Source organism: Scylla paramamosain, chromosome 28, assembly GCF_035594125.1.
Source record: "Scylla paramamosain isolate STU-SP2022 chromosome 28, ASM3559412v1, whole genome shotgun sequence".
Classification (NCBI taxonomy): Eukaryota; Metazoa; Arthropoda; class Malacostraca; order Decapoda; family Portunidae; genus Scylla; species Scylla paramamosain.
The window spans coordinates 12,663,697-12,679,750 of NC_087178.1; the positions used below are offsets into that span (position 1 = coordinate 12,663,697).

The window sequence follows — 16,054 nt, forward strand, 5'->3', positions numbered from 1 at the left end:
TATAATTTAACATAAAGTGTTCATTGAGAAAAGTCACATGGTCCTGGCTCTAACATGGAATGCTGTATATCACATATATATTCTGATGTTGATGATAGTATAATAATGGCAGAATAATGGCCACCCACAGGTCACCACTCATGGGGGATCAGTGCGCATGACCACCTCTGCACTAGAGAGACTCCAGTATGAACAAAGCAACTCAGGTGGGTCTGCTGGGAGGGCTGTGGAGAATACTTATACTTTTACCTGAAGACATCTTAACTGAAGCCTCTTGGGGATACTACTTAATACTCAGTAAGTGGCAGGTTTGTGTACTTATCAGCAAATTCTGAGTTTCCTCATAAGAAGGAATATTGAAACATCTGTCTCAGAAAATAAGGATGAGGTATGTCTAAGGGCAGCTTGAAGTGTGCAGTGAATAGTTATGAAGGGTGCACACACACCAAGGTTTGTCCTGCAGAATTCACCTATCCAAAAACTGATATACTCGGAAGACATTTTCAGGTAATGTGGTTTTCAGGTTGTGTTTTATAAGTACTGTCACCCTTTTTACAATGAGTGTGTTGTGTAATAATGCAGACTCTGGCATATGGTTGCATTAAAGATAATGCTTGTTAAGTGAAAATGTATAAGAACTGCACAGATATTAGTCAGTCATGAAGTGAGTTGTGATTAGTCATCTTTAAAGTGGAGTTGTAATATAAACTGGATTATAAGCAAATGGCACTGGTGGTAGCTATCCCTTTGGAAAACATTCAAAGGCAATTATCATGAAAACAGTTCTTCCACTTTTATAATGAGCACAAAAGTCTAATGAATGAATGAAAATGCTCAAATGTAGTCAGTCTCTAGTATTTGACACAAATTTACTTTGAATATCTGCAAAGACTTAAATTGTCCTCAGAAGAAAGACTTAAGATATTTCTTTTGCTCACTCTAGTTCATGTTGAAACAAGCCGCAGGGAAATCAATGCTGCTTTTAGTTTATTCAGGTCACCTGTTTTCTTTAGAGATGGCTTAGGGTAGCAACATAGCACCACAGGATTTGCTAGTTTCTAAGTTTTATATGTGGCAGTGCATCACAGAAGCAGATCTGATTCTCCTTTAGAGTTCCAATGTCACATGGATATACTGTTGACCTGCATATCATTTAATTTGAGGATAGTAGAGTTGATGTGTATTTATTTTTAAGTGACAATTTTTATTCATTATAGATTGATTCCTGTCACATTACTACATACATCATTAGGAAATTCTCTCAAACTCTACTCTACTACTTACTTACTTTTATTTTCAAATGAGTGTTCATTGTGTCCTTATTCACAGTAGCCCATGATTTATGAATCATTGTATACATGTATGCTCTGATGTTTTATTTGTAGCCCTCTGTTGGTGTATGCCTAATTATAATCATAAAAGTTACAGTTGTGGGTATAATCAAGTATATATTGATATGCAGTTAAAACATGATATGCTGTAGTACTATCCTTTGTCATATTTCAAGATCTCAATGTGAATTTAGTTTATGCTGTGACCTTCATGATCCTCTTATGAGTATCCTGTGCTGGTTGGTAGTGGAGGATGACCAGCAGGACTAAAGCCTGGGGGGAATTCAGTGACAAGTGCCACATACTCAGCTTTTCATTTATTTATTTATTTTTATTTATATATTTATCTATTTATTTATTTTTTATGTCAAATGATACCTGTATATACATGTGATTTTTTTTTTATTTATTTATTTATTTATTTATTTATTTATTTATTTATTTATTTGTTTATTTATTTATTTTATTTTATTTTTTTTTTACCATCTTGCTGCCATCATAACATGCCATCATAAGTTCTTTACAAGGTGTATATGCAGGGCACCCTTGTTATTCACGAGTTCTTTTTTTTTTTTTTTACAAATTTTGATTAATTACAAAATTCTTCAATGCCTTGAAAATATTGAAAAGAGAAATGTAAAGAAATATCTTCCATTGCTTTGAAGCTCATTGTTAATGCAATTTTGAAGATGTTAGTTATTCAATCATCAAGACTGGATGAACATTGAAAGGGGGAAAAATAAACCACTTCTATTGCTCTTTTCTAAACTCAAATGCTCTTGAGCCGGTGGCCTGATCCCCATATCCAAACAGTTCCCTCATTCAGGTGCATATGAATATAAATGGTTGGAGCTGATCAGCTAATATTGTGAGTGGTAGTAGTAATGATGTCATTGCAGAGAGGAGTGCTGCATTGGAGATATGTAAATAGAGGTGACCATCAACTCTAGCATGGGTTGAGAATTACACAGTAACTCTTCTCTTCTTCAGTGGCACAATGCCATTTGCATTCTCGCATGAAGAGACTAATGCAGATATGTCAGTAATTAGCCTGTTCTCACTGAAGTGTAAATGCTTAACTTGGCCAGTTTTGTACTTTTGCTTGGAAAATGTACCTCTTTATAGACCAATTTTAAAATGCTTATAGAAATGTTATTGAAATTTTCAGTTGATTACTTTCACAAGTACTGAAGGCATAAGAAGTTATTTCAATTACTATTCATAATTTTTAATTATTGTTTCAAAACATGCTTATAAAAGCTAGGAATTCTACTGCTTTTTTCTGGTAGAAGAAAATTTGTCCCAAAATTTCTACCTGTGGTACAATATTTTCTTTAGTATGAAACCAAAACAACAACATAACAGTGACCACCACAAGACCTCAGAGCATGTACTACACTCCACTCACTTAAATTTTGAAATGGAAATGCTATAACATTTTGGTTTCAATATAGATATACAGATTATGAATTACATTGTTACAGTGGTGCCTTGGTATGTGTCCTTAACCCATTCCAGATCCTTGGACTTATACCAAACAAATTTTTCCACAAGAAATAAAAAAAATTATTGATCTGTTCCCATGAAAAAAAAAATAAAATCCTGTTGTTATTGGCATATACAGTACATTGATGGGATTGTATAAAATGATTTAAACACTGCTTGATACTATAATACATACTGTATTTGATGGCATATAAGACACACAGGCATATAAGATGCACCCCCATTTCAGCAAGGCTTATTCAGGAAAAGTTTTTGTATGTATTTAAGCATGTAATATTTAAAACAAGCTAGCAATACAGCTGAACAAAAAACAAATTCACAACAGTAAAAATATCCTACATGATTACAGTAATAAAACAGAGGTAGTGGCCTAGTCATGGAGGCAAGGTGAAGAAAGTAGCTCCGCTGCTGAGGTGTCAACAGCATACTTGGTGCATCACTGAACAGGGCTGTGTTTTATTTTCAAGATTTCCTTACATAATGGTTGAAAAATATGATATACCATCCTTGCTTATAAGATGGTGGTGTAAATCTTCAGGTGTACAGGTGAAAGAAATTTCAAAATTAAATCTAGAGGAGGCCTCACATTTGCAAATAAGATGCAGGGTAATTTTTTGAGCCATTTTTATGAAAAAAAATGTTATTGGTTGGAAGGAGAGTCATTAACTTTCTTTGAATTCATGGTTAATGAATTTACAAAAAAAAAAAAAAAAAAATCACGAGTTATAGCACGGGTTGTTTACTGAATGGTAGCAACAGGCATAGGCAGTTGTGACTTTGTCTCAAGAGAGATAAACAAGGGTAGCATGCGGTGTTGTGACACATTTTGACCAATACAAATTCTAGCACACAAGTCATATTCCAAACAAAGGTTGTATACCAAGCAAATTTTTTCACTTCCAAACAGGACGTGTACCAAGTTGGACTTATTCTGAAGCGGATGTATACTGAGGTACCACTGTACTGTATAAATATTAGAAAGAACAATGGGTTCAGATAATATGTTTTCAGTTCAGCCTTAATGCTTACCTCCCCAACCAAGACCATGAATTAATTTTTTGTACATCTGACAGAAGATGACATAACTTAATTTTAGTTAATATCTTCACAGGTTGAATATGGCAGTAAGATTTTTAGGTGGAATAAGTTTACTTTAAAAATGGTAAAATTGGAGGCCCATTGTTATATCTCACTCATACTTGTGGAAAAATTATTTTTGTGTTGGTTTTATCTTACACTGCAATAGAGGCAGTTTCATTATGCCCACATAAATATAAATTTAGTTATTAAGAACATGCTTTAAATTTTTTTACACTTGTTTTTACATAGTAATTGTAGGAATTTGCAACCTCTACAGACCACCTACACTAAAAACAGGCAAATAAGCAAAATATAGTTATCTTTCTTTTAAAGAATCCTAAATTTTATAGTATTTTAAAAGAATCTGAAGTTTTGATCACTAATGGTCATTCAAGGATAATGATGTTCATGCTCTGTGTCCTTAGATATTGTTATCTTTATTTGCACAAACTGGCAAACTTATTAGCTTTATGCTTTGTTTAGTAAAAGAAATAGACTTTATGCAATGCATTCTATCAGTATAACTGGAAAAAAAATGTGTTGCTTACATGACATGTGTTCATCTATTTAAATATGTATCACACACACACACACACACACACACACACACACACACACACACACACACACACACACACACACACACACACACACACACACACACACACACACACACACACACACACACACACACACACACACACACACACACACACACACACACACACACACACATATATATATATATATATATATATATATATAGAGGGTACTCTTGTATCAGATACTTTGTTCTTAGAATGATGCATAAACTCCAAATATTGATAGTATTATGATGGTGCTTCTTGTCCTGGTGCTTGTGATGAATCTAACCATTTTTATTTTTTTCAATTTTATTCCCTTAGGAGCTTCATAATACCTTGGAATTATTTCTTATGTTACACTATATCAGTAGTCTAACAATGTCATTCAGAAAGACTACAAAGCGGACAGTGCTTACTATTTGTTACTTGGTGAACAAAGGCTATATCATTAAAGAAAGTGAGTATAGTCTTTGTACGTCTTATCACTCCTGTATGCACTAAATGCTACATGTTGGACCCAAACTGTAGTACTGTATTGCATATTTATGTTATTCATAGTTGTGAATATTAAGGGTGCCTCTGTGTGAGTGTGTGCATGGTATGTGTCTCCCTGTGCATGTGTTAATGTGTCTACACACACACACACACACACACACACACACACACACACACACACACACACACACACACACACACACACACACACACTCATTGATTTTGCATGATTATTTACAGTGGTTACACTTTCATGAGTGGTGGAATATTAAGATACATTTCATATTTTTATTTGTATTCTCACTTATTATGTTTGCACATTTCATAAAAAGTGACACATAGGTTAATAGTGATTCATAACTTAAAAAAAAAAAACTGGTAATAGTGTTCATTATCTTTTAGAAGTCTTGACAGAGATCTTGATGCCATTATTTTTTGGTGTTATTGTAATATCTTTTGTTTCCTTTTTTGACATATGTAGTCAAGAGTTTATAATTAATTTTGGTTCAATTATGGCCAAGCATAATGCTCAACATGATTATTTCTCTTGACAACAGTTTTCACTTACAGGTTTAGATTTTTCTTAGTTCTTTTACACTTAACCCTTATGTAAACAACAAAAATGCAATGTTAATGGAAAAAGTACCTCTTTGCTGCCATTTGACAAAATAAGACACCTAAGGGGGCAAGTTAGGTCAAGCTCTTATGCTGCAACATTTTGATAACTGCTTAATTTGCTATGCATCTTGTGAACATGGAAAGCTAACCCTGTTTATGATTTTGTGAATAGCCTATTTTAAGAGTTTTTGCAGCATTGATGTGTACACATTTGGATTGGTACCAGTTTACATGTTTATAATACCTTGTAGGATGGATAGGGTATGTGTGTGTGTGTGTGTGTGTGTGTGTGTGTGTGTGTGTGTGTGTGTGTGTATTTACCTAGTTGTGGTTTATGAGAGGGGAGTAATCTCATAGTATCCCATCTCTGTATCTATCCAGTTTGGTCTTAAAAGCATGGACAGTTATGGCATTGACAACATCTTCACTGAGTTCATTCCATTTGTTCACACTTCTGTGAGGAAAACTATACTTTTTGATGTCTCTTCTACAGTTATCTTTCTTCAGCTTCTTACAGTGTCCCCTTGTACTCTGTGTCTAAATTTATAAACATTCTTTGTCCACATTTTTCATACCATTTATCATTCTATAGATGTTTATTAAATCCCCTCTCTCTCTCCCATTTTCAAGGGTAGGAATTTCCAGCATTCTTAATCTCTCTTCATAGGTTGACTTACTCAACTCCAGAACCATCTTAGTGACTGCTCTTTGTACTCTTTCTAATTTTATAATATTCCTCTTTATATGAGGAGACCAGACAACTGCTGCATATTCTAATCTTGGTCTTATCATGGAAATCAAAAATTTTTTTTACCATTCTTTCATCTAAATATGAGAATGCCATTCTTATTCTTTTTAACAAATTCATCATCTCCAGTAATTTTATCAATATGTCTGTCTGGAGTCAAATTTTCAGTAACTGTTACTCATAAATCCACTTCTTATGATTTCTGTTACTTCACATCATCCATCTCATAATGATATTGTATTCTTTTCTTACTCTTACCAAACTCCATTACTTTACACTTACTTAAATTGAATTCCATTTGCCAAGATTTGCTCCATCTATTTATCTTATTCAAATCATCTTGCAGTACCATACAGTCATTTACATTTTCTACCTTTCTCATCAGCTTACCATCATCCGCAAATAAGTTTATATAACTGTCTATTTCTTCATTTATGTCATTCACATATATTACAAACATTATCAGTCCCAACACTGATTCCTGTGGGACACCACTAGTTACTTTCAGCCAAGATGAATTTTGGTCTTGTATTACTGTTCTCATCTTTCTATCATCCAGATAATCCTCTATCCACTCCAGCAGTCTTCCTCCTATTTTTCAATAATTTTTTATCTGCCATAGCAATCTTCAGTGTGGTACTTTGTCAAATGCTTTCTTCAAGTCTAAGTAGACACCATCCACCCATCTGTCTCTCTCCTGTACAATATCGACTAAATAATAAAAGGACAATAAGTTCATGGAGCATGATCTTCCCCTCCTAAATCCAAATTGACAATTTACCAAAACTTTATCACTTCCCAAGTGTTCCATCCATCTTTCCTTTATTGTTCTTTCACATAATTTTCTTACAACACTACTCAAGGACACTGGTCTATAATTTAGTGGGTTTTCCTTATTTCCTCCTTTTGAATATTGGTGCAATATTTCCTCTCTTCCAGTCTTTAGGTACTCTTCCCTGTGACAACAATGTCACCACTAGACTGTGAATTTTTTTCAGCCAGTTGTTCTCTATATTCTTTCAATATCCAGTTTGATACTCCATCTGGACCAGATGCTTTATTTACATCAAGTTCTTCCATCATCTTAAGTATTTCCCCATAAATGACTGGACTGTACTTGGTATATTCCTCACTAACTTATCCTTCCAGCATCAAACTCCCCTTCCACAGTAAATACCAATCTGAAACTATTGTTCATAACCATGTCCTGTGCATCCTCATAGATTTTTCCTTCAACTTTCAGTCTTGATACTCCTTCCTTCTTCATCTTCCCATTAATATGTCTAAAGAACAGTTTGGGTTCATTTATACACTTATCTATTATATCTCTTTCATAGTTTCTTCTCTCCATTCTTATTATCTCAACATACTTATTTCTAGCATCAGTATATTCCTCCCATCTGCTCTCAGTTTTCCTCTTCTTCCATCTATTCCAAGCATTTTGCTTATAATTTCTAGCCTCTTTGCATTTTGTATTGAACCATTCTTTACTCTTTCTACATCTTGCTCCTCCTCTAGGTACAAATTTCTCCACAGCAGAATTGTATATCCTTATAAATTAATCCCATTTTTCCTGAACATCTGCGTCTTCATAGTTTTTTCAGTCCACAACAGCAAAGAATTTCCTTAATTTTTCAAAGTCAGCTTTACTATATTAAAATCTTTTCACCTTATAATTTTCATCAGTGATTACATTTTCACTTTTCAATTTAAATTCCATCAACACATGATTACTTTTATCTAGTGTATAGTTTCAATAATTGCCATGTCCTTGGTAAACACTAAATCAAGTCTTGATGGGTTATCTCCTCCACTAAATCTGGTATCACAATCAACCCATTGAGTCATTAAGTCTTCCACAGCCCAGTTTAACATAAGAACATAAGAAATAAGGGAAGCTGCAAGAAATAACCAGGCTTACACGTGGCAGTCCCTGTATGAAATATACCTACCTATTTCCATCTATCATCCTCATCCATAAACCTGTCTAATCTTCTCTTAAAGCTCCCTAATGTCCTAGCACTAACAACATGATTACTGAGTCCATTCCACTCATCTACCACTCTATTTGAGAACCAATTTCTTCTTATCTCTTTCCTAAACTTAAATTTTTCAAGCTTGAACATGTTATTTCTTGTTCTATCCTGGTTGCTGATCATAAGAATTTTGCTTATATCCCCCTTGTTATAAAGACTTCTATCAGGTCCCCTCTTAACTTACAGTCTATTACTCCATGAGTTCTCACTTCCAGTAGTTGTCAATGTCTCCCAATTTATCTCCTTACAATTAAAACCACCAACAATAACTATATCACTAATTTCCATCACTCTCTTTTCAAGACCTTTCAACACATCTACTAACATCTCTTTATGCTCTTCTTTTCTCTAAGCATTGGTCATAGGTGGCACATACACTCCTACATAATTCATTATCCTTCCATTTCCACTTCTAATAATCACTTGTAGAATTTCAGACTTGTCTTACCTCTTTATTACCTTCTCCACTTTAACACACTTTTTAGTCAGAATGATCACTCCACCTCCTCCCTTGTCACTTCTATTTTTCATCCATAAATCATATCTATTATCACTAATGTCTGGAGTTCCCCATTCATTTTTCCATTTTGTCTCACATAATACAGCAACATCCAATGCAGTTCTGTTTAATAACTCATTTAATTCCATCTTTGTTGACATTAATCCATTTACATTAGTATAACATACTTTACTTAGTGCTTGATGTACCATTTCTTTATTCTCATATCTCTTACTCTCTAGGAAAACTTCTCCTCTGTTCATTGTTCGTCTTTTTGTTTGCCTCATTTACCAGCTCCTTTTGCTTCAACCTTTCAAACTCATCCATATTTCTGTTTATCCATACATTCTTATATTATTCATCTGCACACAACCTCCAAGACCCATTAATTAGCTCTTCTGGTTGTATGTGTTGCAAACCTTTATCTTATGGGTCTCATTTTTTCTTCTTCATATTTCCCATTTCTATGGAACTTTCACTTGCTTTACTACCTGACTGTCTTCACCCATCACTTTTTTCAGTAACTTATTCAACAAGTTCTTTTCCTTTTCCTCTCTTTGAATTCTGCTTACTATTTTCTCCTCTAAACCAAATACAATTACTTGTTTATATTTTTCTACAGTGCTTTTCACTAATTTTTCTCTTCTTTTATAATATTTACACGTTCTGTTTCAGGTTTTGTTTCTCATTTTCTTGTTCTATTATTTTCTTTAGTGATTCTTCTTCAAATTTATGTTCATTTAACCTCTTATTTTGCATCATTTCCACATCCTTAACACTTGCCTTCATTTCCTCATTTCCTTTCTGAACAGTTTCTACTTTTTCCTTTATTTGTTTCCTTAAACAGTCATTTTCCACCTTTAACTTCTCATCTTTATTTTCCATCTCATTCAGCTTTGCTGTAATAGTCACCAACTCCTTACCTGTCTCCTTCTGGTGTGCCTCCAATGTCTTTATTCTCTCCAATAACTTGTCCATCATTTCTTCCCTATAGAAAAATTTTTTACACTGCAGTTTATAATTTAGTTCTCTTTCTTCAGTAAAACCTTCAAATGAACTTCTTTCTTTTGGAGTGGTGCCTTCCACCATGTTTGTCCAAAATGTGTGTGTGTGTGTGTGTGTGTGTGAGAGAGAGAGAGAGAGAGAGAGAGAGAGAGAGAGAGAGAGAGAGAGAGAGAGAGAGATGAATTGGATATGTGTATCTATATCCACATATAAGGTAAAACTTGTTTAACTTCCATTTGCATCTACATAACATCCTCACCTACAGAAAAGAGAAATGTGTACATCATATTCAGTGCTGATACTGAGCAATAGGCAGGTGGTGTAATTGAGACAGGAGGAAAGGAGGCATGCTTTTGCACCAAGCTCTTAAATTTGAATTTTGAATTGTTTTGAAAAACTAAGTCTCCTAAATGCATTTAATATTTCATCCTTAGGACATAGATTGTACATACCAGACATTTGCTTTGCAATTTGTCAATGAAACAGTATGTACGTATGTAAACAGAAAGAGAGAACTGTATATGGCAATATCTTTACATTGGAACCTTGGTTTTCGAACTTTATCAATTCCTGAATTCTGTTCGAAATCTGAAATGTTTGGAAACTGAAATTATTTTTCCCGATAAGGATCAATGTAAAATGGATTAATCTGTTGCTGGACACCCATCCACCCTTAACAGCTTATGACAGATGTTCCCACTGTCAAGGTGGCTGCTGCACAATGTCTCCAGCTTGGAAATAATTTATTCAGAAAGGATATATTGAATGAACTTAGTGACACGAAACTCATCAGAAGATATTGTCACCGATCTAGAGATGAAAGCCTTACAAAGTGACACAGAGAGGAGCAACCCAGTTACTGCCAAAATAATGGTTATCATAACACTTATACATCTTGCTGCAGGGAAAAGCTTCTGGAAAAATGCAATTGTGCAATAATGATGGCATTGTGGGTCATTGAGAGAACCACAGGTGGCTTAAGATTACTTCTGGGCCAGCCGAAAACTGTTTGTTTATGTTGAGGCTCTTCAACAGGATCACATTTACCATATTTCAAAGATTGAATTACTGTCTTACCCACTGTCTCTCCTCCAAATACATAAAAACAAAGGAAATATAAATTTTATAAAAACTATAAGCAGCAGCTTTTGCTTTGTCACTTAGTATTTGAAATCAAGTAACTTTGTTCAAGAACTGGACAATGGTACAGCAACCAAACCAATTATGAGTACAATATTTTGTTAGAAAACTGATTTTTTTTTAAAAAAGAGAGGCATTCAGTAACCAAGGTTCCACCGTACCTGCAGCTGTAAAGGTACATTCTTTTGTTTATTTTTATTTGCAGCTACAATTTTTTTTTAAAGTTAAGTGTGATAAAATCCAAATGTATAACCATATATATGGAATTCCAAGCTTAGATATCCAGTTCATCTTCCCTGTGTGTGTGTGTGTGTGTGTGTGTGTGTGTGTGTGTGTGTGTGTGTATGTGTGTGTGTGTGTGTGTGTGTGTGTGTGTGTGTGTGTGTGTTTTGTTTGTTCATTTGTTTGTTTTCATTTGCATGCATGAGTTCATACAACTACACTTTTGGGTGCACTACTGACAGTATGATTTATATAGAGAAGGGGGGATATTGTTACAATCGATGTGCAGGTATCTATTGTTTTCAGGAATCTGTTGTACAATGCATATTGATATATTTTGTTGCAGATTTCAACGTTCTTATGAGACTGCATTGTTTCTCAATTAAATCTATTATATTATGGCTTTAGTGCAGTTGCAGTATAAATGATCAGTTTACTCATTGTTCATGGTCATTATACTAGAACTCTAACTGATGAAAACTATTATAGGATTGAATTATTACTAGGTATTATTATTTTTTATTGATATTTTATGTATAATTGCTATCATGAATTTTATTATTATTATTATTATTATTATTATTATTATTATTATTATTATTATTATTATTATTATTGTGGTTATTATTATTATTATTATTATTATTATTATTATTATTATTATTATTATTATTGTTGTTGTTGATATTGCTGTTGTTGTTGTTGTTATTCTTCTTCATCTTATTATTATTTTTTTTTATTACTACATATCATTATTATTTATTAATTTATTTCTTAATTTTTTTTTATTACTTAGATTTTACAGACCCTTTCTGAAAGTTTTTCACATGACATTGCTCTCCCATAGTGCCCATCTACTTGGATGGGTATTGTGTTTAGGAGTCATCCACCTGTTGTCATTTTTAGATTGATTTATAGACCTTGAATCCTCAAGTGATCTCACATAGCATTGCACATCCTTGCTTGTTATTTTCTGCACACACCAGTGTTTTTGCATCATGTGTAGCTGCTCAAGTTTCAATATCATATACCATTTTGTGTCTCACAAATGAAGTTTATGTTAGATATAGGTTTGATCCCTTATAGCTTTAGTATCAAATTTGTTATCTCATTTATTCCACAAACTTTTCTAAAAGCTGTCTTGTTCATTTTTTCACTTGTTTTTAAAATTTTCAGTTTGAATTGTTTGGACTTGACATTCAACCTCATAAATAATCTTCCCTGAAAGTGTGTGTGTGTGTACATTCTTTCACATCCTCAGTCCACCCTATCCTTTCCTATAAATACTGTTCTAATCTTTCTCTCTCATTTGCATATATTACATCACTCCAAGCTACCTTTTAAACAATAAGCCTTTTCTCTCTCTCTCTCTCTCTCTCTCTCTCTCTCTCTCTCTCTCTCTCTCTCTCTCTCTCTCTCTCTCTCTCTCTCTCTCTCTCTCTCTCTCTCTCTCTCTCTCTCTCTCTCTCTCTCTCTCTCTCTCTCTCTCTCTCTCTCTCTCTCTCAGAACATGTCCACACTATCTCAGTGTATTTCATTTAATACATTTAAATTCCCACAGTTTACTCCTTTTTTCTATTTTCAAAATCATATACACTTGATTTTTGCAAAAAGAATTCCCTCATCTGAGAAAGTTAATGTCCTCTATCTTAATCTATCTTAATCCTGTTACCCACCATTTAACATTTGTTATTTTTCACATCCATAAATAATGTTAGTACAGATAATAAACCACGATAAGATTTAACATGCAGTACATTCTAAAAGTGCTTGCTTAAAATATATTTTATTTGCCTAATATCAAAATGTTTAATGATCAAAAACTGTCCTAACATAGTTAAGTATTTTGATAAACTGCTGTATTTTTAGTGCAGTGTTCTATCTATTTTGTCTATTTTTCTCTGACACCTTGCTTCATTCAGGAAAATCCTAGCACAGTGGCCTTCTCTCCTTATCCAAACACTCCCTCCTTGCTTATTGAAATCCTGTACTAGCTTCTCATAATTTACCACATCTCTCACACATATACTCTTACTTTTAAGTATGTATTCTTTTCTTCTTTCATACATATCACATCATTGTAGTTATACAGTTTTGTTTAATTTCAGTAGTTCAGTACACTGACAGTGTTGTTGCTCTCATGGAAACCTACATATTATGCATAATATACTACTAAATATTCATGCAAGGCTGTGCACACACACACACACACACACACACACACACACACACACACACACACACACACACACACACACACACACACACACACACACATTGATTTCTACCCCATGCAGTGTTACCCCTGCCTATCACCTGGCTGGCTCATGATACAAAGGATTTTCTATTGATGAGCCAGCAGGTACTGTCCTTCCTTAGCAAGAAGATTGGGTGAATGGTGTATGAAAGGTCTCAGCCTTACCTATAGATCAGGCATTTATTAGCTCTAAGCTTTGTCTGGGAGGGTTTAATTGGCAGTCAAGAATCCAGCACATGATCTCCAAGACCATGATGGATTACACACACACACACACACACACACACACACACACACACACACACACACACACACATACAGGGTTATGTTTTACATATATGTGTGTATGTAATATCAGTCATCAGAGAGGGATCATATATTACTCATAGACAAGCATGTTATATTTTATTTCACATATTAGATATCAAAGGTGTACTCATTTAGAGTATAATATCATGTGAAATATTTAGCATTCAACATGGTCTGCATATACTTTTTCTATATTATTGTTGTTGTTATTTATTATTTTTATTATTATTATTGTTATCATTATTATTATTGTTATTATTATTATTATTATTATTATTATTATTATTATTATTATTATTATTATTATTGTTATTATTATTATTATTATTATTATTATTATTATTATTATTATTAATTTTTATTTATTATTATTTTTTGGTATGTGAACTGTGTGATATCAAATGTGGAAGTGTTAGTTACCAAACAGCTTTGCCAGTGCTCAAATAGAAGGCATTTTTGTGAATTCTCCTCTTATCCCCTCAGCCCCTCCCCCCCCCCCCAAAAAAAAAAAAAAAACACCACCAAATGGTGTCTTGCACACACTACTGCTGATGTAGTTAAGTAGACAGAGTTGTCTTTTTAAGTACAATGAAAAGTTAGTGAAGTGTAATTATAAATTATTATTATATATTCTGTTGGAATAGAGAAATGAACAGTGAATAATTAATCTTTGGAAGATAAGATTATGAAAACTTTGCACCACTGAATATGTTAAAAGATTTTTCTTAGATACTTGTATTTCCTTGATGGGATCATACAAGACATAGATTATTTAAAAAAAAAAAAAAATGCATTGTTAGTTATTATGAAATTGATTTCATGATGATAGATGGAAAACATGATTAATCATGAAACAACAGCTTTAGCTATATGAGCAGGTTGCACCTAAAACAAACATATGCTAGGAATTTGTTTGAGTATTCAGTAGCATAAGTGATAAAGTACTCACAAAAAATCTGAGCAGTAATGCACTAAATACACCAGGAAGAGTTTGAACTTAACTCAGTTTAAGGGTACACTTTAATGTTTATGTACAGGAAACCTCCATACTTTTTTTTTCTCTTATCTAATTCATGCTAAATACAGAGTCTTGGTGTTTATAGTTTTGAAAAAATTACAAAAAATGTGTTGAACAATTAAAAAAAAAGTGAAATTTCACAATTAAATTGAATGTGCACAGAATATCCATGTGAATGAAATAAGTGCATGCATTGGTTGTTTGGGTTGTATGTTTTGAGATATGCAGTGAAAGTCAAGGAAGCTGTTGATGTTATACACTGGACAGCTTTGCCTTGTCCTCAGATATCATCCTTGTTTGCCGTCCATAGCAAAATCATATGAATTTCTCATATATGGCAATACACCCAAAGGTTGGGCATTACTGCTGATCGATGCTTGATAAAGCGTGATGGGTGTTGTCATCTTTTATCATCATCATTTTTTGTTTTCCTTACAAAATTTATGATTGCAATGTCAGATATGGTTTTATCACAGTGATGGGGTGTAAAGGTCAGCTCACAGGGCCAGATTACTCTTATCTATCCAGTATACAGGCTTAAGACAGATTATAGGAGAATGACAGAATAAAGTGTTATATGCTGGTGCTGGTTGCACCCAAGAATCACCCACCTCATCTCACGAAGCCTGACAGCTCAAAAAGTTTCTCATAAGAGTTTGCATGTTATAAACTGTGCGTTGGTAAATACTAATGTGGTTTATAACCTGCAAAGGCTTGCAGTTTTCATAATTATAATGGATTTTTTATTTATTTATTTATATTTTTTTTATAGAAAGTTTATGCTTGAATGCTCTGTAAAGCATAGGAATGCTCTCTGTATAAAAGCACAAACATGATAAATATTACCTCCATATGTAGCACTAACATATTAATCAAATTATTTCTATTTAGGAACTTTTTTACAATTTTGCCAAGATCCTTGGTACATCAGTATCATATAACACATAGATTATATTTAAAGAAGAAAAACCTTTGCTGCAACAAAAAAAAAAAAAAAAATGTTGCCTTACTGATAAGTATATTCATGTTGAGGTTTTACTGTAGATAAATATGAAACAAAGACATTGTGTACTTACCTATACTGTGACAAACTCCCTGTTAATGCTAGAAAGTGTTCTGCCATTTATTTACATCAGAAAATTCATGAATTCAGTATGTTGTATGTGCTGGGATATTTTTTTTACTAGTAAAATTGTTTTCTTACTT

The 16,054-nt window shown here is 33.3% G+C and overlaps 1 protein-coding gene across 2 annotated transcripts in view; it reads left to right on the forward strand.

Moving 5' to 3' along the window:
- Window positions 1-14,326, forward strand: part of LOC135114928 (SH2B adapter protein 1-like) — a 38,837-nt gene extending 24,511 nt beyond the window's left edge. For both annotated transcript variants that reach the window (XM_064031206.1, XM_064031205.1), the window contains exon 8: window positions 131-14,326. In XM_064031206.1, coding sequence (XP_063887276.1) covers window positions 131-253 — 123 coding nt within the window. In that variant the 3' untranslated portion in view covers window positions 254-14,326. The remainder of the gene's footprint in view (window positions 1-130) is intronic.
- The last annotated feature ends 1,728 nt before the right edge of the window (window positions 14,327-16,054 follow it).